Source organism: Hyaena hyaena, unplaced genomic scaffold (genome assembly GCF_003009895.1).
Source record: "Hyaena hyaena isolate Hyena2069 unplaced genomic scaffold, ASM300989v1 scaffold_978, whole genome shotgun sequence".
Lineage (NCBI taxonomy): Eukaryota > Metazoa > Chordata > Mammalia > Carnivora > Hyaenidae > Hyaena > Hyaena hyaena.
The window spans coordinates 112,121-134,249 of NW_024081612.1; the positions used below are offsets into that span (position 1 = coordinate 112,121).

Sequence of the window (22,129 nt, forward strand, 5' to 3'; positions counted from 1 at the left end):
CCTCCCCTGCCCCAAGCAAACCATGCCACCACCAGCCAGGAGTGATCTAGCAGCATCCTGAGCATTAATGCCGGATAACTATGTAGGCTTTGCTTTCTGAGGCTCACTTCATAGTTGATGGACTCAGAAGTCGGTTGGCAGGACCTCACTGTGGCCCTGCCGCCTCCCTTGTCAGGGAGAGGATCCTCTGTAAAAACCTTTTCCAAGTAGCAACTCACCTCTTTTGGCCTTAGCCACCTCCCCTGTGCCATAGGCATGTACTCCCTCCCAGCCTTCTCATGGGGCTGATGTGGCTGTGGCTGTGGAAATGCTCTGTGATGCAGCCTTTGTGCCTGGCCTGTGGCGCTGTGGAGCCTGGCCTGGGAGAGGCCCTGTCCACCACCCTGTTAAGCTCTGGGGTACCTAAGTCTGTTCCCCTCCGCACCTGCCCCCTTGCCTTCCACTCCCTTCCTGCCCACCCCCCCTACAGTGGGACCTGTTGAACTAGAATCACAGGGTTTCCTGCCATTGCTGTCCATCCTCTAAGGAGAGTGGTCCTGCAATGGGGTCACAGAGACCCCAGGGTGAAAGCCAATGCAAGGACAGGAAGCCACCCCACCCAGCCGGCAGATCAGACCCTTCATCAGACCATTTGGGACTTTCAGCAACCTCCGTGCTCTCCAAGGGCACTGGGGGAGGTGACAAACCCACCCCTTTCTCATTCCTACAGGGTTAACAAGGTCATGGCCTTCCTCTGGCCATTACTCTGGGCCAATGACCACCCCCCCCACCACTGCTTCAGATGCTGCAGGGTGACCATGGGAGGGTCCTGGGCCTGCTCCAGAAGGGGACATGCCCACCTCTCAGGACACATGCGTCCCCTGCCTGCCAGGCAAGCAGAGGGCAGGAACAGATGGTGTCCTTTGCTTTCCATCACCAGGGACCCCCTACTTCTTGGTCAGTGAGGGGCAAGACAGAAGCAGGTAGTGGCCCCGCCCCCTTCTCACAGGACAGAGTCCTGAAGCCCTGGCCACACTGAATTTCCCAGGGTCTGCCGACACCATTGCCAGTTCACAGCCTTCTCTGTGAGGGAAGCCAGTGTGGAGGGGAGCTATGGGGGACGGGCTGAGGCCAGGCTGCTAAGGGGACCCTGTCTGAGCCAGCCAGGCCCATGGCCCACCAGGCAGCTGCCTCAGATGCCCCTGGCCAGGAGAGGGCCAGGCCTCCTCCTGAACCACACACATTTAACGGGCACGTTTCACTGGCTGGTGCCCCTCACGTGTGGGAGCCTGTTAGACCCAGATTATTTCAGGAAACCCCAAAGCCGCTCAGCCCACAACTCCCAGCCTCTCTGCAGAACTCCCTTGACAGAGGAAACTCATTTCCGGCCCCCACACTCAGCGCCCTGGAAACCACGTACAGCAGCCGCATTGACTGCATGTGCTGTGCTCTGTGAAATCCATGTTTGCACACAGAAGCCCCCCACCCCTGGCCACATACCCAGACAGTTCCATCCAGCATCGGCCAGGTCCCTTAACAAGAGTTCACATGCCTCATTGGGGACCTGGGGGTGCGTAGGCTGCATGACCAGGATTGGAAGGGCTGCTGGCAGCCTCTGGCGAGAGTAAGTTTTGGCTGGAGTCATTTAACAATCCCCCAATGCAGGGATAATCCTAAGGGGGAGGGAGCTACTACAGCAAAATGAGATTCCTTGGTGTGTCTCCACCTCACCATTGGGGGCAGCATGGTCCTGCATGGATAAACTAGAGCTCAGCTGCTCTGCAGCCCTGAGCCATTCCCTTCACGTCTCTGAGCCACGGGATCAGGCACCCATCCTACAAGGCGCGTAGCTGAGGATGGATTCCCTCCCATGGTGCCCATACACGGGGGTTTGGAAAACAAGGGCAGCCATGATCTATGGCCTTCTCCTGTCCCTCTGCATCTAGGCCGCCTCTTTGTCCCACTTCAGCCAGCAAGCTCATTGTCTCTTGACACACCTGATGTTTGTTGGGATTGACGGAGGGTCTGTGTGGGATGCTGAGGAGCAGGTGCAACAGGCAGACGGACTTTCCACCGCTCTCGACCTGCCTACTCTCACCCCTACGCCGCCACACCCCAATTAGTGCCTCTTTCTCAGGTGACATTGACTCGCTTGGGGGCCTGTTCACCTGGTCTCCAGAGAACGTGGCACAGGGCTCGCTGATCATGCTTGGTTTCCAGCGAGAGCTGCAAGAGGAGGGTGTGGCCGCATGGGCAGCCTGGGAAGCATCAGGCAGGCATGGCAGGTGGAAGGGCAAGGGCCTCTGCCTCAGCTCCCTTGGAGGCTCCAGGCTGTCGCCTAGTGTCAGGGTGGGTGCCCACAACATGAGCCTGGAGCAGGCTTCTGGAGTGGCTCTGGCTTGTGGCTAGGGGAGTAGAGGAGCAGTTGAGCTGAAAGGCTTGAGAAAAAGGAGGTGACCAGAGCTTGGGGACAAGAGGCTGAAGGAATGAGAAAGGACAGTGAAGGTTGGGCCCAGGAGGGGGGACTGGCTGGGGAAGGTGAGGTGAAGGGTGGGCCAGGCCGTAGAGGCTGGAGGTCCCGTAGTGATCATTGTACCAGGGCCACAGGAACTGAGGCTAGCCCCAGCTGGGAAAACCTGGGGTCAGGCCGCTGCCAGGGCTGCACGGGCCCGGCTCATAGGCACAGAGGCTGTGGGCTAGTATGAGCCACTGTAAGAAGAGGTGGATCGATTCCATATTTGTGTTTGCTTTCCAGCCACACCGTATCGGTGTAGCTAGGGGGCACTTGGCTGGGGTCCGAGACAGGAAGTCCACTCTCTGGAAGCACTGTGGGCTTGACAGAAGGAGCCCATGGCCACCAATGACTCCCAGTGCTTCTCAGGGACTGCGTGCTGTCCCCATGGTCTGCAGGGAAACCATGATGTGCAGTGTCTGTGGACCTGAGGGCAGGGGGAGGCCTCCTGGTATCAGGGTCACATCCCCACCTCCACCTTCCCGAGCCCCCTGACGATGAGGACCCTGGTGCAGACAGGTGGGGTGCGACCAGGAACAGCGGGGACCAGCACCTGTTGTCTACTCCTCAGCGCGAACTGGTTTCTCCAAACCCTCCCCTTCCTGCTGGGCTGAAGGGGAGGTGAGAAGTGAGGCTGTGCAGGGTCATCTTGCTCCAGGCGGGATTACAGTGGGCAGGAAGGACTGCCTCACAGGGGTGCTTCAGATAACCGGTTTCAGCATAAAGCAAGACACTGGGGGGAGGGAGGATGAAACTGGGATGTCTGGAAATGGAGAAGTGGCCATGGGGCAGTGCCAGTCCTGGGGTATCTGCGTGGCTTGGTTATGTGTTTGGCATAAGAGACACAGCCTCAACTCCCTGGGACCCAGATGATCATTTTATCTCAAAGACTTCCCACCTTTGAACCTGAACCTGAGCCTGTTTTCACAATGCACAAACAAGAAACCATGCCCGGCCTTGCACAGCTTTGGCTGCAGGTTCCTGACATGGGCTGCGTCCCCAGGGCAGCCTGACATGTCTCCCTGCTGGGCTTGCAGGCCTCCTGACAGGGGAGCCCTGTGTCAGGGTACTGGCTTCTGCTGTACCTGTCCCCCACCCTGAGCCGGGGACACGGGGACCATTGCCGCAGGTCCAGCCACAGTCGGAACACACATGAGATGGAGATCAAGGGGTCCCTACCGTTGCTAGGAATACTGGTGCCAGTGCTGAGTCCCAGGGGCTTCGCTTGCCCACCTCCCCCAGCCTGGCTGAAGGGCTCTGTAGAAGGGTGCAGGGATGCCATGTTTAACTCTTAGTGTTTATTTACTTTTGAGAGAGAGAGAGAGAGCACAAGTGGGGAAGGGGCAGAGAGAGGACACAGAGGATCCGAAGCAGGCTGCAGGCTCTGAGCTGTCAGCCCAGAGCCTGAAGCAGGGCTCGAACCCACGAACTATGAGTGCCTTCATGACCTGAGCCGATGTCAGATGCTTAACCAACTGAGCCACCCTTGTGCCCCACGTTTCACTCTGAAATTACCTTTCTCTGACTTGTTAGCTACTAGAAGATGAGATCTAGATTTTCTTCTCGAATTTATGATTGCTCCCCTCTCTCTCCAACCGCAGTGCACTGAAACGGGGTGCCAGGAAGTAAAAAGCACTGTGCTGAACTGCAGGGTGTTGGTCCTGGGCCTCAGTTTCTCTGTCCTCTACACGAGGATGGCTCCGCCAGGGGCCTGAGACCCAGGACTGCCCGCCCTGCAGAAATGCTGGTTGGCTTGCCTGCCAAGCACCTGCTGCCAGGGATGGCTCCCCTGCATGGGGACTGTGGCCAGTCCTCTGATTTCAACCCAGCCAGAGATGCTTTTCTCAAGTGCAGAAGATAATATGTTAAACCTTTAGATTCTTTGCTCTCCTTGTGATTCCTTGTTGGAAACTCTCCATTGTCAAGGGTTTACATGCTGAGGCAACTCTGCCTCTGAGGCTCTCAGACAAGGACCTCCTCTGGGTCCAGGGCAGCGGCCACACCCCTTTCACCCTCAGACGCCAGAGATGTAACTAAAGCCTAGAATTTTTCACAGGGCCTTTCCTCCAGTTTGAGCAGAGATGCCATGAGGCATAAGGCTGAGATCCCCCCACCCCCGTGAGGTGGTGCCAACATGGCCAGGGGGCATGGGAAAGCCAGGACACTGGTAGAGAATGGCAAAGAGTTCCTCTTGGCTCCAGCTAAGTGTGAACTCTGGAAGAGAAGGCTGGAAGTCAGGTGCTGGGGGGGCTTAAATGCCAGGCAGGTGGGAGGGAAGGAGGTCTGTACGGGGAGACATTCCACGAGAAGAGGCTCCTGCTTCCACCAATAATGAGGTCCTACCTGCAAGCAGTCTTAAAGGAGACAAGGAGAAAGCGGGGCATTCAGAGCAGGCACAGGGGCAGTGTGGCTGCAACTATAAAGATGAAGAGCAGTGGATGAGATTTTGGCTCATTCATCCCTAAAATGGACCATTCACTCAGCAAGCCTGCAGCCTCCGCATGTGCCTGGCACGATGTCGGGCGCAGCGAGAAGCAATTTGCTGTGGGTCAAGATGTGGAGATTTCCAAACTGACAGATGGCGGGGGGACTTTGGAGGGGAAGCCCGAGGCATTTTTCTTACCAAGATCTGTCCTTGGACAAAGCATATATTATAGGTTTCTCTCTGAAAGATAATTTAAAGAACCTACCCCAAGACAAAGAGAGAGATAAATATCCTATGCAAGGAAGAGAGATTTCTCACATCCAGATATTTTGGTGCCATGCATCTTGCCTGACACAAGGAAAGTTCCAGCAAAGGCAAATGAGTTGGTTTCTGTATCACAGGTACGATGATCTTAACTTTTGAGGTTTGCCCCTCCCCTGTCACCTGCCTGCATAAAGACCCCACCACCACCACCAACGGGAGCGGCGGGCGCGTCCACCGAAGCTGAAGTTGGAAGGAGAGCAATGATGGCTGAGGCCCTGGTGAGGATGAAGGGCTTCCTCTAACCCCATGGTGTAACCACTCAGATGCGATTCAGACAGGGCTGTATCCTCACGCGCCTTCAGGCCCTGCCTGGGAGAGGCCAGTGGGAGGGCATGCATTGTCAGCAGATAAAGTATTTGAGAGCTGTACAAATCCCTTCGTTATTGCTGATGACACCACTCGGTGATGCCACTTTTGACATGTGGGGCCAGATAATTCTTTATCCTGGGGACTATTCTGTGCATTGTAGGATGTTTATTTAGTATCATTATCATCCCTAGCTTGTGACCTCTAGACGCCCTCCAGAAAACACCACCTCCCCCAGTCCTGACACCCAAAACCATCTCCAGACATTACAAATGTCCTGGGGCAGGGTTTACAAAATCGCCTTAGGTTGAGAACTGATAACCTGTGCCAAATGGGCTTTCTCTCGTCCTTCTGCCACGAAGAGTGCTTCCTCTCGTCTCCATCTGCAGCCACCTTCTGCTCAGAAGCACAAAGTCTCTGCGTTGTCAGAAGCCAGGCCTCCACTGAACCCTCTGGAGGCTCCCTGCTCTCGCTCACTCAGAGGATTTTCTTCTAAATGCGCCCCTCCTCTCTTCCGCATCATGAATTTCTCCCTCTCCATTTGTGCGTTCCCCTGGGCTTGCAAACACAACACCTGAAAAAAAAAAATCTTCCCTTTTCTCTGCTCCCATTCATGACAGGACTCTGGTAAAGAACTCCTGTCTACCTCCTGTTCTCTCCCAGTCCATTCCAGTGATGACTGCATTCCCCACTGCTCTCGGGAAATGTTAAAGATTCCAAATGTCCAGGTCCCAGAGGTCCTCCCTATTACCGCAGCCCATGATCAAGCCTGAGTCCCGGTCAGCCCAGAGCTCCTGCAGCACTGGGCACAGGGAACGCACACGCTCCCGCTCAGCTCTGTGCGGCTTCTGCGCATCCTGCTCCATCAAACCTTGGAGGGTCCCAGGCCTCACTTCTCAGGCCCCTTGCCTCTCTTTGCACAGTCCCCAGGGATCTCACTTGGTCCCATGGTTCTAAATATCATTTCGACATTGATGGATTCCAACATCTTATCCCGGGGCTGGACTGCTCTTCTGAGGCCCAGACTCATACAGCCAACTGCCTAACCCTCCATCCACCAACTGCCATAAAACAGAACCCGGGTTTTACCTAAAAGGTCTGTTCTTTCTCCCTCTGCCTTTCGGTAAATGGAACCAATAGCCACCCGGTTTTTCAGGCCAAAACCCCAGTATTCATCCTGATCTGTCCATTTCCCTCAATCCCTCCATCCAGTCAGCAGATCTGTTGGCCCTGCCCCCAATATGTGTCTCAAATCCTTTCTGTCTCTCAGCCCCTCTGCGGCTACTTCTGTGGCCCAAGCCACCAACCCCCGAGCCACAGGCTCCTAAGAGATCTCCCTGCTTTCTCTGCTGCCTGTTCTATCCCCCCTCTACCCGTTCCTGAGCCCCAGCTGGCCCACTTTCTCCCCCAGTGCCACGCCTCCCCCAGCCAGTCACGGCAGTTCTTGCCAGTACTTGCTCTAGGGGTGGGCACGAGACTCCATTCTGGCTAATGAAACCTGAGGGGAGGTCAGCAGGGCGGCTTCCTTGTCCTCTCAGCTCACACACCAGGAAGAAGCCCTCCTCCCACCATACGATGTAGTGCCTGCCTGCGATGCCCAGGACTGTCCAGGATGGCCGCACACTGTGGGCCGCGGGGCAGAAGGAAGAGAGCGCGAGGGCCTGGTGATGTCCTGGACACACGAATGAACCTACCCAGGCCTTCCCTTTAGGGAGATGACAGCTTTTCCTTTTCAGTCAGCCCAGTTTCCAGTCAGGGTTAACGTAGATGAAGATGTCACAGCTGATGCACAGGTTGTCTTTAAAAGCATAAATCGGGCACCTGCGTGACTCGGTTGGTTGAGCGGCTGATTTAAGCTCAGGTCATGATCTCACAGTTGGTGAGTTCGAACCTCGTATCAGGCTCGGTGCTGAGGGCACAGAGCTTACTTCAGGTCCTCTTTCTCCCTCTCTCTCTCTCTCTGCGCCTCCCCGCATCATTCTCTAAATAAATAAATAAACTTTTTTAAAAAGCATAAATCAGACCAGTTTAGTCTCCTGCTTAAAATGCTCCAAGGGCAGGGTATGTGGGTGGCTCAGTCAGTTAAGTGTCTGACTTCGGCTCAGGTCACAATCTCATGGTTCACGTGTTCAAGCCCCACATCAGTCTCTGTGCTGACAGCTTGGAGCCTGGAGCCTGCTTCGGATTCTGTGTCTCCCTCTCTCTCTGCCCCTGCCCCACTCCTGCTCTGCCTCTCCCTGTCACTCAAAAATAAAACATTAAAAAAAAATTTTTTTTAATGCTCCAAGGGCTTCTCATGCAATAAAACCCAAAGTCCCCACCATCACCATTAGGCCCTGCCACCCTGGCTCCTGACCTTCAGCCTCCCCTCTTATCGCCGCCCCCAGAGGCCTCCTCTCTCTCTGCTTCCTTTTCCCTGCCTGTGCCCGTAGCATCACCAGCCAGTGAGGGGCAGATTCCAACCCTCTGCCAAGGCCCAAACCAGGGGCCCCTCACTGACCTTTCCTTCTAGCACATGGAGTCTGCTGAGCCCTCTGTCATATTAATACTCAGTGACCAAAGCTATGGCTGCTGCTTCTCAGATGGACCTTAAAACTAGAACACAGGGGTGCCCCAGGGGGAGGACAGAGCCTGAATATAGCTCACCCTCGTCCAGGAAGTGGTGAGCCAAGGTCCTTAGGAGCCCTGCTGGTCAGGAACAGAGGCTGTGAGCCATGTTTCCTTTAAAAAAATTTTTTAATGTTTTTGTTTATATTTAAGAGAGAGTACACACAGGTGAGGGAGGGACAGAGAGAGAGGGAGACACAGAATCTGAAGCAGTCTCCAGGCTCTGAGCTGTCAGCACAGAGCCCGACACAGGGCTAGAACTCATGAACTGCAAGATCATGACCCAAGCCAAAGTCGGACATTTAACCGACTGAGCCACCCAGGCGCCCTTAGCCATGTTTCCTTTAAAGACAGAAGCTGTCAGGGGCTCCTTGGGTGCCAGGAACGTCAGAGCCCTGGCCAGGCTCAGGGATCCCTGATCAGGAATTCATCAGAGCTGCGGCACACTCAGGAAGATTGGAAATGAAACAAAACAAATATACTGATGTAAGCTGTTCTCCAAAATGGCTCGCTGATGCCTGTTTACAAATCGCAGCCATGACTTAGCGTTCTCAGGAGACTGGATAATTAAACAGAAAACGCGCTATACTTATTTATGCGCTCACAAGACCCGATGGCTTCTCTGCGTTGCACGTATGCAGCTGGGTTTATGCTCAATGGCCATGGGCTGTGCTGCAGGGTGGAGGTGGGGTAAGGCAGCCATCAGGGATACCCCACCCACTCCGTCTGGCTTCCGCTGCATGGACAACCTGCGGGACACTCCTAGGCCCCCAGGGATGTACGGAGAGCAGCCTAGACAGTGGAGACCCATGTCAGTCCCTCTTCCTGAGGCTTTTTAGTAACCAGAGTGTAGTCGTTTAGACATGCCCTTCAAGTCTTATTCACTGAAGGGTCCATGAATATGATCATAATCTCCAATTCAGATCTAATGCCTAAGGAAGGGTTCGAGGGTTATCACTCAAGACAGAAACGGCACATCAAGGCTCGCAGCCTGCCCCACCTCAGGAAATATCACCGTATTATGCAAGAGGTCAAGCCCGGAGCACAGAAGGGGGTCACTCCTGACACCACTTTCACAGGGACTATTTCCAAGCCCCGTCCCTGCCTCCACTCTCCTTCCCCACCTCACTGCCTGCCTGTCCCTGAACTACTGCCCCAGCCTCCTAAATGGTGTCTCCTAAATGGATACCTCTCCTCCCCCACAGAGGCCCATTATTCACACAATGGCCTGGAGTAATCCTTCTAGCATGCAAATCAGATCACATCCCTCCCTGACTTAAGATCCTCCAATTGCCTTCCATCGCCTTAAATTAAAATCATCAAGTCTCCCATTAAGAAACAGTGGCTCTATGGGGTGCCTGGGTGGCTCAGACGGTTGGGCGGCCGACTTAGGCTCAGGTCATGATCACATGATTCGTGGGTTCGAGCCCCGCATCGGGCTCTGTGCTGACAGGTAGCTCAGAGCCTGGAGTCTGCTTCGGATTCTGTGTCTCCCTCTCTCTCTCTGAGCCTCCCCTGCTCACGCTGTCTCTCCTTCTCTCAGAAATAAATGAAAAACATTTAAGAAAAAAAAAAAAAAGAGGAGCTAGTACCCGCGCCTGGAATCGGGCCGCAACCTTAGCCGCGCCCGCCGTCTTCTCTGGACCATGGACCCCCGCAAAGTGAGCGAGCTTCGAGCCTTCGTGAAAATGTGCAAGCAGGATCCGAGCGTTCTGCACACCGAGGAAATGCGCTTCCTGCGGGAGTGGGTGGAGAGCAGGGGGGGTAAAATACCACCTGCTACTCATAAAACTAAATCAGAAGACAATATCAAGGAAGAAAAAACAGATAGTAAGAAGGCGGAGGAAAACATAAAGACAGACGAACCATCAAGTGAGGAAAGTGATCTAGAAATTGACAATGAAGGTGTGATTGAACCAGATACTGATGCCCCTCAAGAAATGGGAGATGAAAGTGTAGAGATAACCGAGGAAATGATGGATCAGGCAAATGATAAAAAAGTGGCTGCCATTGATGCCCTAAATGATGGAGAACTACAGAAAGCCATTGACTTGTTCACAGATGCCATCAAGCTGAATCCTCGCTTGGCCATTCTGTATGCCAAGAGAGCCAGTGTCTTCATCAAATTACAGAAGCCAAATGCTGCCATCCGAGACTGTGATAGAGCAATTGAAATAAATCCTGATTCTGCTCAGCCTTATAAGTGGCGAGGGAAAGCACACAGACTTCTGGGCCACTGGGAAGAAGCAGCGCATGATCTTGCCCTTGCTTGTAAACTGGATTATGATGAAGATGCTAGTGCAATGTTGAAAGAAGTTCAGCCAAGGGCCCAGAAAATTGCTGAACATCGGAGAAAGTATGAGCGAAAACGTGAAGAGCGAGAGATCAAAGAAAGAATAGAAAGGGTTAAGAAGGCTCGGGAAGAACATGAGAGAGCCCAGAGGGAGGAAGAAGCCAGACGACAGTCAGGAGCTCAGTATGGCTCTTTCCCAGGTGGCTTTCCTGGGGGAATGCCTGGTAATTTTCCTGGAGGCATGCCTGGAATGGCAGGGGGAATGCCTGGAATGGCAGGAATGCCTGGGCTCAATGAAATCCTTAGTGACCCAGAGGTTCTTGCAGCCATGCAGGATCCAGAAGTTATGGTGGCCTTCCAGGATGTGGCCCAGAACCCAGCAAATATGTCAAAATATCAGAGCAACCCAAAGGTTATGAATCTCATCAGTAAATTGTCAGCCAAATTTGGAGGTCAAGCATAATGCCCTTCTGACAAATAAAGCCCTTGCTGAAGGAAAAGCAACTTTGATCACCATTGGATGTCGCAATAATACAAACCAGTGTACCTCTGACCTTCTCATGGAGAAAGCTGGGGTGCTGTGAAGATAATCCCTACCCCTCTGCCCCACATGCAATGAGACATTTTACAGTGGTTTGCCATTAGGGTTTTCATTCAGATGATGTTTTCCTACTAGGAATTACAAACTTTAAACACTTTTTAAACCTNAAAAAAAAAAAAAAAAAAAAAAAAAAGAAACAGTGGCTCTGCCTGTTGTGCCCACCGGCGCAGTGCCTCTCTAACTACAGGGGTGTTGCACCCCCCCCACACCCCACATTGTTCCCCGTGCCTCAGGCACACTGGCTTTCTGCAGCTCCCAGAGCACTGTAAGCCCCCGTTCCACCTCTGGGCCTTTGCATGAGCTCCTTCTCTGACTAGGATGCCCTTCTCCTGTTCCTGGTCTCTCTCGTTTCTTCTCCTCTCAGGATCTCCACTGCCATGGCTTCTACTCAGAGAGACTTCTACCACCGCTCCCACTCACATCTCGTTAGGCCTCCTTGCTCTTCTCTCCCTTGGCATCTTTCCTTCCCATGCACAGCACATATTACCCTGGGTCATCGATTTACACATTCTCTCCAAGCATACACGAGACCCCTCTCCCTTGGACGCTAATAATGAAAGCAGTAGAAACAGCTGTGGGAAGAGAGAATAAGGCCTCTGGACAGAAGGGATTTAGAGGATTGGAACAGGAGTCAGATGTCCTCTTGTCAGAGGATGCTGAGGGTTCCTGACCTGAATGACAACCTCTCCAAGGTCCCTTCCACATCTCATTACAATTTCTTCTGTGGCAACACGAGAACCTACATTTCTTTGTCTTCTGAAGGGGTATGTGAGATCATCAACACCCAATGCTGTAGAGATTCAAAATCTTAGTAGCATGATGCAGCCAAGACCGATTTCTCACCCTCGTCAGGTCTGATGGGCTCAGGCAGCAACAAAGAGGCTGTGTTATTTGCTTTCACAAAATGCACGACCACATGGTGTCCATGAGAGAAGAGAAGAGAGCGTGGGTAATGACTGCATGAGTCAGAGCTCTCCAGAGAACCAGAAACCAACAGGAGTTATGGATGGATGCATGGACCGAGTGAGTAGTGTAAGGAATCGGCTCACAGGATCATGGAGACTAACATCCCAGCGTCTGTAGTTAGTAAGGTGGAGACCCAGGAGAGACATGCTATAAGGTCCATTCTAAAAGCCAGAAGGCTCAAGACCCAGGAAAAGATGATGTTTCATTTCAAGTCCAAAGGCAGGAAGAGACCCATGTCCCATCTTGAAGGCAATCAGGGAGAAGGAACTCAAAACACTAATACTCAGAACGCTAAATACTAATACTAGTAACAGTAAATGAATATAAGAATACTCAGCCTTTTTGTTCTACTCAGGTCTTCATTTGGTTGGATGAGGACCAAGGACATGAGGAAGGGCAATCTGCTTTAGTCAGTCAACTGATTCAAATGCTAATTCTATCCAGAAACATTCTCACAGACATGCCCAGAATGTTCGGCCAACTATCTGGGCGTCCCATGGCCCAGTCATGTGACCAATTAACCATCACAGTGATTTGGGGGTTGCGTGGTAAGGCATGTTCACTTCCCTCTGGTCAGAACCTGGCCACACCCTGACTCCAAGACAGGCTGGGAAATCATCTGAATGAGTGCTTAGGAACTGGAAAATGAACCGGCATCTGGGAACATATTGCGTGACACCCTCTTGCTGGTTGGGTAAAAGCTGTGTGCTCATCTCCACCAAGAGCTTGTCCAGGAATTTCCAGATCCAACCTTTGACATCTGTATGAATTTTTGCAAATTCTGAGTAACTACTATATAATTATACATTCCTTCCCCTAAAGTTACCAAAGGAATTGGCAGTTAAGATAGTTTGCTTTTACAAATACTTGAGCAGAGGCACTTCCATCATAGACTTGGCAGGGCACAGGGGAGATAGAGACAACCTGACTGAGACCACCTCAGGCACAGAAACCAGCCCGGGAGGGAGAGCTGGCTGCCATGCACCCTGCTGACTAGAAGACCCTGGGCTTACCTCCCCCAGCACTGAGCCCATGCTTCCAGTTGATGCCACTGCTAACGTGCCACCCCCATGGCAGTCCAGGGAACCCCGTGATGTCACAGCCCGCGGGCAATGAGCTCAGCCCTGACTTCCTGCTCCTCTGCACACACAGCAGTCACATTGTGGTTTAGTTTTTCCAAAGCCAGAAGGGTTTATTGGCCAGAGGATGCAAAACAGAGCCCTAGAACTCAAGAGGATGCCCAGGTAACCCTGTCCCTGCAGGGGCCCCTCCTGCAAAAAAAAAAAAAAAAGGTCAGGGGCACCTGCGTGGCTCAGTCAGCTAGGTGTCTGACTTCAGCTTGGATCATGATCTGCCCCACACCTATGCTGACAGCTCAGCACCTGGAGCCTGCTTCGGATTCTGTGTCTCCCTCTCTCTGCTCCTCCCCCACTCGTGCTCTGTCTCCCTCTCTCATAAATAAATAAACATTAATTTAAAAAAAAAAAAAAGAGAGAAAAGTTCACATCAGACAGGGGCTCCTTGGGAGTGAGTCATGGGTCTGTCTCCTGCGTCCACCCCTGCAGGACCTAGCACTGGGCACACAGGAAGGACTCTACCAAGAGAGGGCAGTCAGGCTCTGCAGGAGCCCAGGTCTCTCCACGGGGGTCTGTGGACAGGCTTCAGGTGCCTCCTCTCCCCACCCTGCACCTAACACTTGTCCTCCCTGCTAAGCCACAAGCTCCAGGTTAGCAGGCCCTGGGCTCGTTCTGCTTGCTAGCATATTCCCACTATATCCTGGCACATAGTAGGCGCTCAATAAACAATTACTGAATGAGCACCACCCGAATGGTTCCCTTGCTTAAAACTACTTATCAGGTCCCTTCGTTGTGCCAGGGATTGTATTAGGTACTCTGAGGATCCAAAAGAGATAATAGAGATGTGGTCTCTGTCTGCGCCTTACAAAGGGGTTTGTTTACACCGAAGAGCAGAGCTTCATAACTAAACTGCAAACAACACCAAGCAATGTAAGTCAGTTGAAAAAGTAAATTATTCCACAGGTCTGCCAGTAATTAACAAGTTTATTGCCATCCCCAAAATGAAGCAAGCAGGAGGGAATATGACAACGACAGAAAAATTGAATCAGATTATGCCTGAAGAAACAGGAAATTTTGGACGCATGCACGTCTGGCTGATCCAGAGACACCTGTGCAGTCCAGACATGCCTCGGTGCTCAAAACGTGTGCATCAGAATGAAAGGCCCTAACTAGGCAACCTGTCCCCAGCCCCCCAGCCTCAAAGTTTCAGCAGTTTCAGATGCGTGCAAGGAGCTCTGAGTGGCAGGCTCTGGTGGAGGGAACAGAGGAGAACAGGGCACCCTGAGCACCTTCATGCAGGGCAAGCCAAACCAGCCCTACTCTGTACATCCTGGTGAAGCTATCGGGTCCAGGAGGCGTTGAGCTGTTGCCTGTCCCCTACACGGTCAGGAGACCTGGGGCACGCACCCTTTGCCTTTGTTTCCGTTCCACCCACCAACTTCATGGTGTGACCTAGGTCACAGTGTGACCAGACAGGTCACGCACCTCCTGTGGCGGCTCCCAGGTCACCTTTCCAGAAGCACGTTAATTTACAGGAAGAACAGGGTGAGCAGAAGCTGCAGCTACAGAGGTGTGTCTGAGCGCCGGGCCAGGGGTCTCTCCAGGTTGTCCTGATTCCCAAGCAGGCTCCTGAGCCGGGGTTTGCCCTCCGAGGGCGTGTTCATATGTGGGCAGGTTGATTGAGCTTTTGACAGAGTCTTTCCACCAAGAGCATCATTGGAAAAATGGCAAATGTCCAGGTAGGAATGTGTTCCATTAGTGCATTTCTAACATAAGAAAACGAATGCGAACTTGGCAATAATTCGAGAAATTTAATTTCTATTGCTGTGAAGCACCAGAATCCTGCTTGAGAGGGTGCTGATGGTTTTATGAGTGTCTCATCGAGTTCAAGTCAGTGTGAGAAATAGCGCCTGAGATTAAGGAAAAGCTGTAATAGGAACTAAAACCCAGTTCTCCAGAGACTGAAATTTTATGGCCGCCTGCTTTCGGGAAGGGTGTTAGCTTGCTTACGGTGGGCCCATTAATCCCCCGTGGCCTCCTCTTCTCTCCAGGCTCCAAGGGACAGGGAGAGAATGTGCGCAGGGGGGAGGCTGAGAGCTGGTGTTCGCAACACGTTGTGTCTGGAAAAACACGGTGTTTTACTACTCTGGTTGGAAGGGCCTAGAGAGCGAGGCAGGTGTTTCCCAGGAGACGACTGGCATCCAGACCTGGCCTCGAGCCCACCTACTGTGTGCCAGGCACCGTGCTAGGCACCAGGACACCAAACAGCCCTAGGTTCACACTGCTGGACACGCAGCCTGGTTGGTACGCCAGGAAGGTGTGTCCCATACTAACCAAGCCATGCTGATGTTGACAGTAGATTCCGTGTGACCTGTGCCACTTCATCCCATGGGGAAACAAGGGGAAGCCACGGATATCAGAAGGCCTGGCCCACAGGGAGGCAGATGTCCCAAGCTGTGAGGAACCCCAAGCTGCCTTCCCTTCCTCTGATTCCCTATCAGGCGGCCTTCCAGTGCCAATTCTTTTTTTTTTAATGTTTATTTATTTATTTTGAGAGAGAAAGAGTGCACATGTGCACCTCTGCACATGGGGGGAGGCAGAGAGAGAGGGAGAAGGAGAATCCCAAGCAGGCTCCCGCTGGGCCCCTCCGGCCCGCAGCCCAGCCCTCCTTCACTGCCCCCATGCACTGGGGCACAGGGCAGATCTTGTTGCCTGGGCCCCCAGAAACCTCAGCGACCTTCCCAAAGAGTAGCCCATGGGTCCGCAGGTGGTGAGGCACCGTGGGAGCAGCAGAGCTACAGCCAGACACCAGGGAAAGACCCCTGGGTGGCCTCGCACAGGCGCTGCCCCGGACAGCTGCAGCGTGGCTCCTTCCCTTCCCTCTCGCCTAACTCTTGGACCCACAGTGCAGAGTGCCGGTCTGAGTATAGTGGGTCCCTCCTCTACACGTGTGCCCGGGCATGGGTGTGTGGGTGTGTGGCCACTGAACACAGACGAGAGCCAGCTTCACACATTGCAGGCTACCTGGCCCTCCTCTGGCCCCCATCACAATGCAAGGCTCAAAAGGACCGTGGAGTCCCCTCTGCTGGGCCAGAGCACCACTGCCACCTGTCCCCCATAGCTCTCCAGAGAAGAGTGGGTCAGGGACAGGCTGCAGCAGAACTCTGCTGATTCTGTCCCCCAGTGTCATCACTGTGCACCATGACAAGCCTTCAGGGGGACCGGGAAGGGGCAGAGGCAAGACAAAGGCCTCTCTGCCTCTCTGTAGCAGTCATAGGGTGTCGCTCCACCCAACACACACATGTCCTTTCTGTCAGGACATGTGTTCCCACCACAGCGCACCCAGCAGCCGGTCCTGCGGTGGCCCCGGGACTCAGGCCTGGTGCGGCGGTCCGTCCTGTGACTGCACGGTACCCCACCCACCTGGTGCAGGTGATTGCTTCGTGCAAGAACACAGGAGGCAAGTCTGGTTATCACAGTTCTCTCCCGTGCCTGTGTCCAGGACTCTCAGGAGGGATTCGGTCCCTTTCTCAGGGATCCCATGCACAGGGACAGTGTGAGGGTGGGGCCACCGCTGGGCATCTTGCAGCCAAGTAGAGAGTCCCTTGTTGGGAACCCCTATGTCCACAACCTCCTCCACCCGCCTTAGATTTCCCACTTATGAGAAGCAAGAGCGCCCTCCTTTGTTTTCGTAAGGTGGCCCAGCATTTCTGAGAGCTTCTTTTGCTTAAACCTGAAAAAGTCCTGACAAATTCAACAAGATGGTGTCTTCCAGTCATCAGCGAATATCTAAATGTCCCCTTATGTTAAAACTTCAAGATCCCAGAAGCATCCCATGAGGTCATCTCTAGGGGCTGAGGGAGCGAGGGTCTCAGAATAGACAAGTGGGATGGGCATCAGTGGGCACCGTGGTACGTGATGTGGGAGGAGAATGGGGGAAGGGGCGGGCAGGGACTGTTCTGAATTCCGTGGGTGGTGGAGGCTCTGGGCAGCTTTTGAGCATGGCTGTGACCTCCCTTGTGCTCATGAGAACAGGGCACGTCGGAAGAGGTGAGCACACAGAAGGCTGCTGGTGCCTGGGGCGGACAGGAAGGCAAGGACTGAGGGGGCATCCTGAGGGAAGCACCTTTGGGCTTTGGCAACTGTTGGTGTCACTCATACCCCTACGGGCAAGCAGGCCGTGAGCAGAGGTAGATGGCACTGGGGGGCAAGGAACACACAGCTGGACAGCGCCTGGCAGAAAGGAAGAGGGTCTGGGGGACATCCGCTTAGACCCATGTACTCAGCGTCCCAGAGCCCTCCCTGCCCAATCTCATTTTAGTGACGTATGATCCGAGTCCGACTGACAGGAAGGGACCTGCCCAAGGCTACTTGGCATGTCAGCGGCAGAGCCAGACCTGGAGTGTCCAGAGCTGCAGTCCAGAACCTCCCCTGCTCACTCGAGCCCCAGCCTGTGATCGCTGCCTCACTTATCACCCTGGGCAACGACCACGACCACAGGAGGTCGCTTACCTGGGAAGTGGGACCTGCCCAGGGAGAGTGTGTTGAACAGTAAATAATTGGGAGTAAGGGCAGAAGGAGAGCTTCCATTGCAATAAATCTCTTCAGAATTTTTAAACCAGTCAGGGAATATTGACATGAATTAAATCCAATAAAACATTCATTTAATTAAACTTTAAGTGATCCAAATATTTGCTGTTTGGTTAATATTTGTGTAGCTGACAGGAGCAGAATTATGATGGTTCTGTCAGTATTCATGCATTCTAATTTTGCATGAGCCTTTCCTGCCAGAGTGCACATCTTCACACACACAGGTGATCGGCGAAAGCCGTCCACAAGGGTGCTGGCACCAATCATCCCAGCGGCCGTCCCCCTTGGGGTTTCGCTTGTTGGTTTGGTTTTAGCCCTGTACTAAACTGTTTGAAGTCCATGACTTTTGGGGGCATCTGGATGGCTCAGCCAGTTAAGCATCCTACTCCTGGTTTCGGCTCAGATCATGATCTCGCGGCTTTGTGGGTTTGAGCCCCGCGTCCGGCTCTGCCTGTCAGCGCAAGTCCTGTTTGGGAATCTCTCTCTCTCTCTCTCTCTCTCTCTCTCTCTCTCTCTCTCTCTCTCTCCCTCGTTCTCTCTCTGTCTTTCTCAAAATAAATAAACTTAAAAAAAAATCTATGACTTTGGGACCACGTGGAGGATCCCACAGTGCACACAGGTCTTACATTCCAAATGAGAGCCCAGGCAACCAGAATACCTCACCTCCCCATCCCCACCCCAGTCTCTCCCTTTCCATCCACCCAGACAGTCCCTCCCCATCTTTTAAGACAGCGGCTGTCAGGCTTCAGGGTACCACAGATGCCCCAGGGATGCTTGCTAAAATCAGGATGTCCCCCTCCACCCCCGACCTGCCAGCAGAGAGTCTTGTGAGCCCTGGTGGAGGGGCAGGTGTGATGCCAGTGGGGAGGAGCCAGACCCAGAGGAGGGGAAGTCTGCAGCCCAGGGCGGCCTCGCCTGCCCCAGGGGCTGCTGCCTGAGCACTCTCCTCTCCCTTGTAATCTGACTAGAGTTCCAACACGCAGAGAAGCTGTGGGTCCCTTTGGTACCACACCTGACTCCTTCGCAAGCCCCACCCACCCGCGTTGGGAGAGAAATAGAACTGAATGTTCAGTGTGTTGTACAGCTTAGTCTGAGCCACGTTCTCACAGTCCACATTGAGTAATGCTCTAAGGAAAATGCTTCTGGCCTCCAATCCCCACCCGGCATCCCCTGCCGCTCCCCAAGCTGGCTTCTGACTGTGGATGGAAGCACGCAGCTGCCCTAGGCCACCTTTGGTCCTCCCTGCAGAGACTCCCAATTGCCCTGTCTCGGGTGGTCTTGGCTGAGGTCAGCCCAGGTGCTGCTCTTGGTCTGGGGTCTGATGTCCCCCCACAGCTTGGCCTCCAGTAGCCCCCAAGATGTTCCGGGGACATTTCCTTAGGGCCTCAGTGTGGCGATCCGGTGCAGTCTTCAGGCACAGAGGTACACATCACCTTAGGACGGCCCAGCCACGTGTGGCCAGGAACCTTTGGACCCCTTCACACCACTGGGGAGCCAAAGGGGCTCTGGCAGATAAACCGGGCTCTGGCTTTGTGCTGTACGTCGTGCTCACCCCAAGGTGGAAGGGGAGAAGGGAGAAGGGCTGAGCCCCCTCACCTACATGCCCACAGGCACACCCTTCTCACGGCTCCCTGTTCCCACAATGCCCTGGGACAAGGAGGGGGCGTTCCATACCCCTTCCTGTTTCCACAGAGCCTGGTGGCCGGGGAGCCTCGTGGGTCATGTGATGAAGAAGGGTACCTGCTCTACACTCAGAAGCAACTCTGGGTTCTTAGTCCTAAAGGATAGCACAGCGCAGAAGGAGCCAAACCAGTGTACCAGTCCTCCCTCTCGGAATCTCCAAAGCCTGGGTCTTGCTATGGACGATGAATGCCTTCTCTCTCCTGCCCTGAGCAATAAGCCTCATGACTCAGAGGTGGGAGGGCAGCAAACAGGATGTGATTTAAGAGGGAACTTGAAATGCATCACTTTAATGTTTGTAAAATATTATGCCGGTTGCATCTACATCAATCACTCAGTGCTTATCTTTCCCGGTGCGACTCCTTCCCTGGGAGTCACATTTTTCCTGTGCGTGAGTGTCCCCTCTCTGCTGGCCTGTTGGCTCCTTTCCTTCCTATTTCCATTGTCTCCATTTTTCATCCATCCGTCCAACAAGCACTGATTAAGCACCTGGTATATATCTTGTTCATCTTCGTGGGCCCAGAGCCGGGCCACTGCACTCTTGTGGCAGGGAAAGGGCTTTGCTACTCACGATCTAACCTGACCACATTTGCTGTCAGTTCACCCGCTTTGCAGGACATCACGTCTGTCTCTAGTTTCAATCCCGCAACCCTCACCTTCTGCTCCCCACACACACTGGCAAGAGGGCGTGAGCACAGACATGCTCCCTGGTCACAGCTCAAAGGTGCCTGCCGAGTCACAGAGGTCAGTTTCTAGCTCTGTGCCTTGCTCCACACCTGGCAAGGGCCCCCACTTTTTCTGGCATCCCAGAATAAGCACAGACCCCCCCACCCACCCACCCAGAGCCAGCCTGCCTCCTTCAGCTGATGCCCCCTCTGACTGCTGCCCCAAGGACCCTGAGTCATAGATCTGGAGAAGCAGCAGGGAGGAGGCACCTCCATCAGTGGGCTGCTAACTATCCCTCCAGGCCTGATCCCATTTTGGTAGATGAACAGCCTGAGTCTGATTAATTTTCTCATAAATCCTGAAAATTTCTAAAGGCCTGTGATTGCAAGCAAATATTTTAGGCCCTTCCCATTTGCCTTAAGAATGATCAGGCTTAATGCCAGTCATCAAGTATAAAATGGCAAGGATTAATAATTTGTACAGCCTGAAGTGCACCTCGAAAAATGAAAGGCTACAGTGCAGGTTGCTGAACAGAAATCCAAATCCAAGTTCAAAGAATCCTCAGACTGAAACAAACCTTCAAAGGTCAGCCAGTTCATTCCCCAGACTTCAGACACTGCAACCTTTAAATTGCCCCCAGATGGATGAGAAACCTGTCAGCTCAGCCAGCAGACCTTGACTGCACTTAGCAAAGACCCAGACTTCATGAGGCCCAGGAGCATGGAGCGGGGTGTCCACCGCACATCTGGCTCTCTGGTCTCTGCGTGACAGCCACGTTCTCGGCTCAACTCATAAATCCATGGCCCAGATGGTTTCCCTGCACTAGCTATGGCTCCTAACTTCTTCTGATTCACAGAGCCCTTTGAACATTTCGCAGAAGTCACGGCCTCTCTCCCACAAGAAGCATCCATCTGTACATTCAGACAGCATGTTGTAGACAGTTTTCAGGGAGCCTCAAAGCCTCCAGGCCCTGCCCGGCAGGAAATCCCTGTAGCCATTTGCCTTTGAGTGCTGTGCATCTGATGACTTTCTCCTTTTCCCCTGCAGAGGTGGTTCAGCTCAGCCTCGCCCCTGAGGATAGGGTCAATGTGGCCACAGTGACCGTGGGGCTGAGCACTGTGCTGACCTGTGCCATCCGCGGAGACCTGCGGCCCCCCATCGTCTGGAAGCGCAATGGGCTTACCCTCAACTTCATGGCCTTGGAAGACATCAATGTAAGTCGCTAGACTCTGACCCTGAACGCAGACCTGCCCCAGGGCCATAACTGCAAACTTCCATGGCAGTGGCAGGGCCAGAGTGTTTTATTTTAACATCCCATGTTTGATGCCTTTCAAGCCTGTTGTCTGATAGCTGGAGATACCAGAAAATTTCAAGCCCCACCGTGTGCAGAGAATAGACTGGATGTTAGCTGCAGTCCTGCCAGTAAGACCCACAGTGGAGAAAGGGTGTACTGACTGGGGAGGTACGGCGAGCAGGGCGGAGGCCTAGGTACAGGGTGCACCAGTGAAATCCGTGCGGTGGGCACAGGGTTGGGAGGGGAGAGGGGCAGGTGCATGAGAGAGCCTACTGCGCAGACGGACCACAGGCCCAGAGAGCATGTGGCAAGGCAGGAGGCTCTGGCTCGGGGGTGACAACTGGCTGGAAGAGCCAGGGAAGACTCCAGACCCCACAGCTGGGCAGGATGCAGACAGCGGGGGCAGGAGGGAACGGGGTTCCCTCCAGAGGGCAGAGGTGAACCGCCAGGCTGGGTTGGCTGGAGGGCAGAGACCAGGTGAGGAGGTAAAAGGAGAGCCATCAGGCCGGACTGGCCTGCCCAGGGGCCTTGTCGGCTGGGTGCAGGTGTGTAGATTTGATGAGGTGAGCAGAAGGGGGAAATAGTGGGGGAGAGGGAGAGAGACAAACCATGAGAGACTCTTGAATTCTGAGAACAAACTGAGGACTGATGGGTGGGGGGAAGGGGAGAGATGAGCACGGAGGAGGGCACTTGTGAGGATGAGCACTGGGTGATATATGGAAACCAACTTGACAATAAACTATTTGTTAAAAAAAAAGAGAGAGAGAGAGAGCAGCTGAGCACACGCAGCCTATGGTGACCTACAAGGAT

The 22,129-nt window shown here is 53.5% G+C and overlaps 2 protein-coding genes across 2 annotated transcripts in view; both read left to right on the plus strand.

Moving 5' to 3' along the window:
* The window catches only part of FSTL4 (follistatin like 4), a 133,672-nt gene that overhangs the window by 52,093 nt on the left and 59,450 nt on the right, over positions 1–22,129 (plus strand). The window contains exon 4 of the mRNA XM_039221384.1: positions 21,073–21,239. Coding sequence (XP_039077315.1) covers positions 21,073–21,239 — 167 coding nt within the window. The remainder of the gene's footprint in view (positions 1–21,072; positions 21,240–22,129) is intronic.
* On the plus strand, positions 9,742–10,956 carry LOC120223323 (hsc70-interacting protein-like). The gene has a single exon (XM_039221383.1). It carries the CDS (start codon positions 9,800–9,802, stop codon positions 10,907–10,909), a length of 1,110 nt encoding a protein of 369 aa, XP_039077314.1. The 5' UTR covers positions 9,742–9,799; the 3' UTR covers positions 10,910–10,956.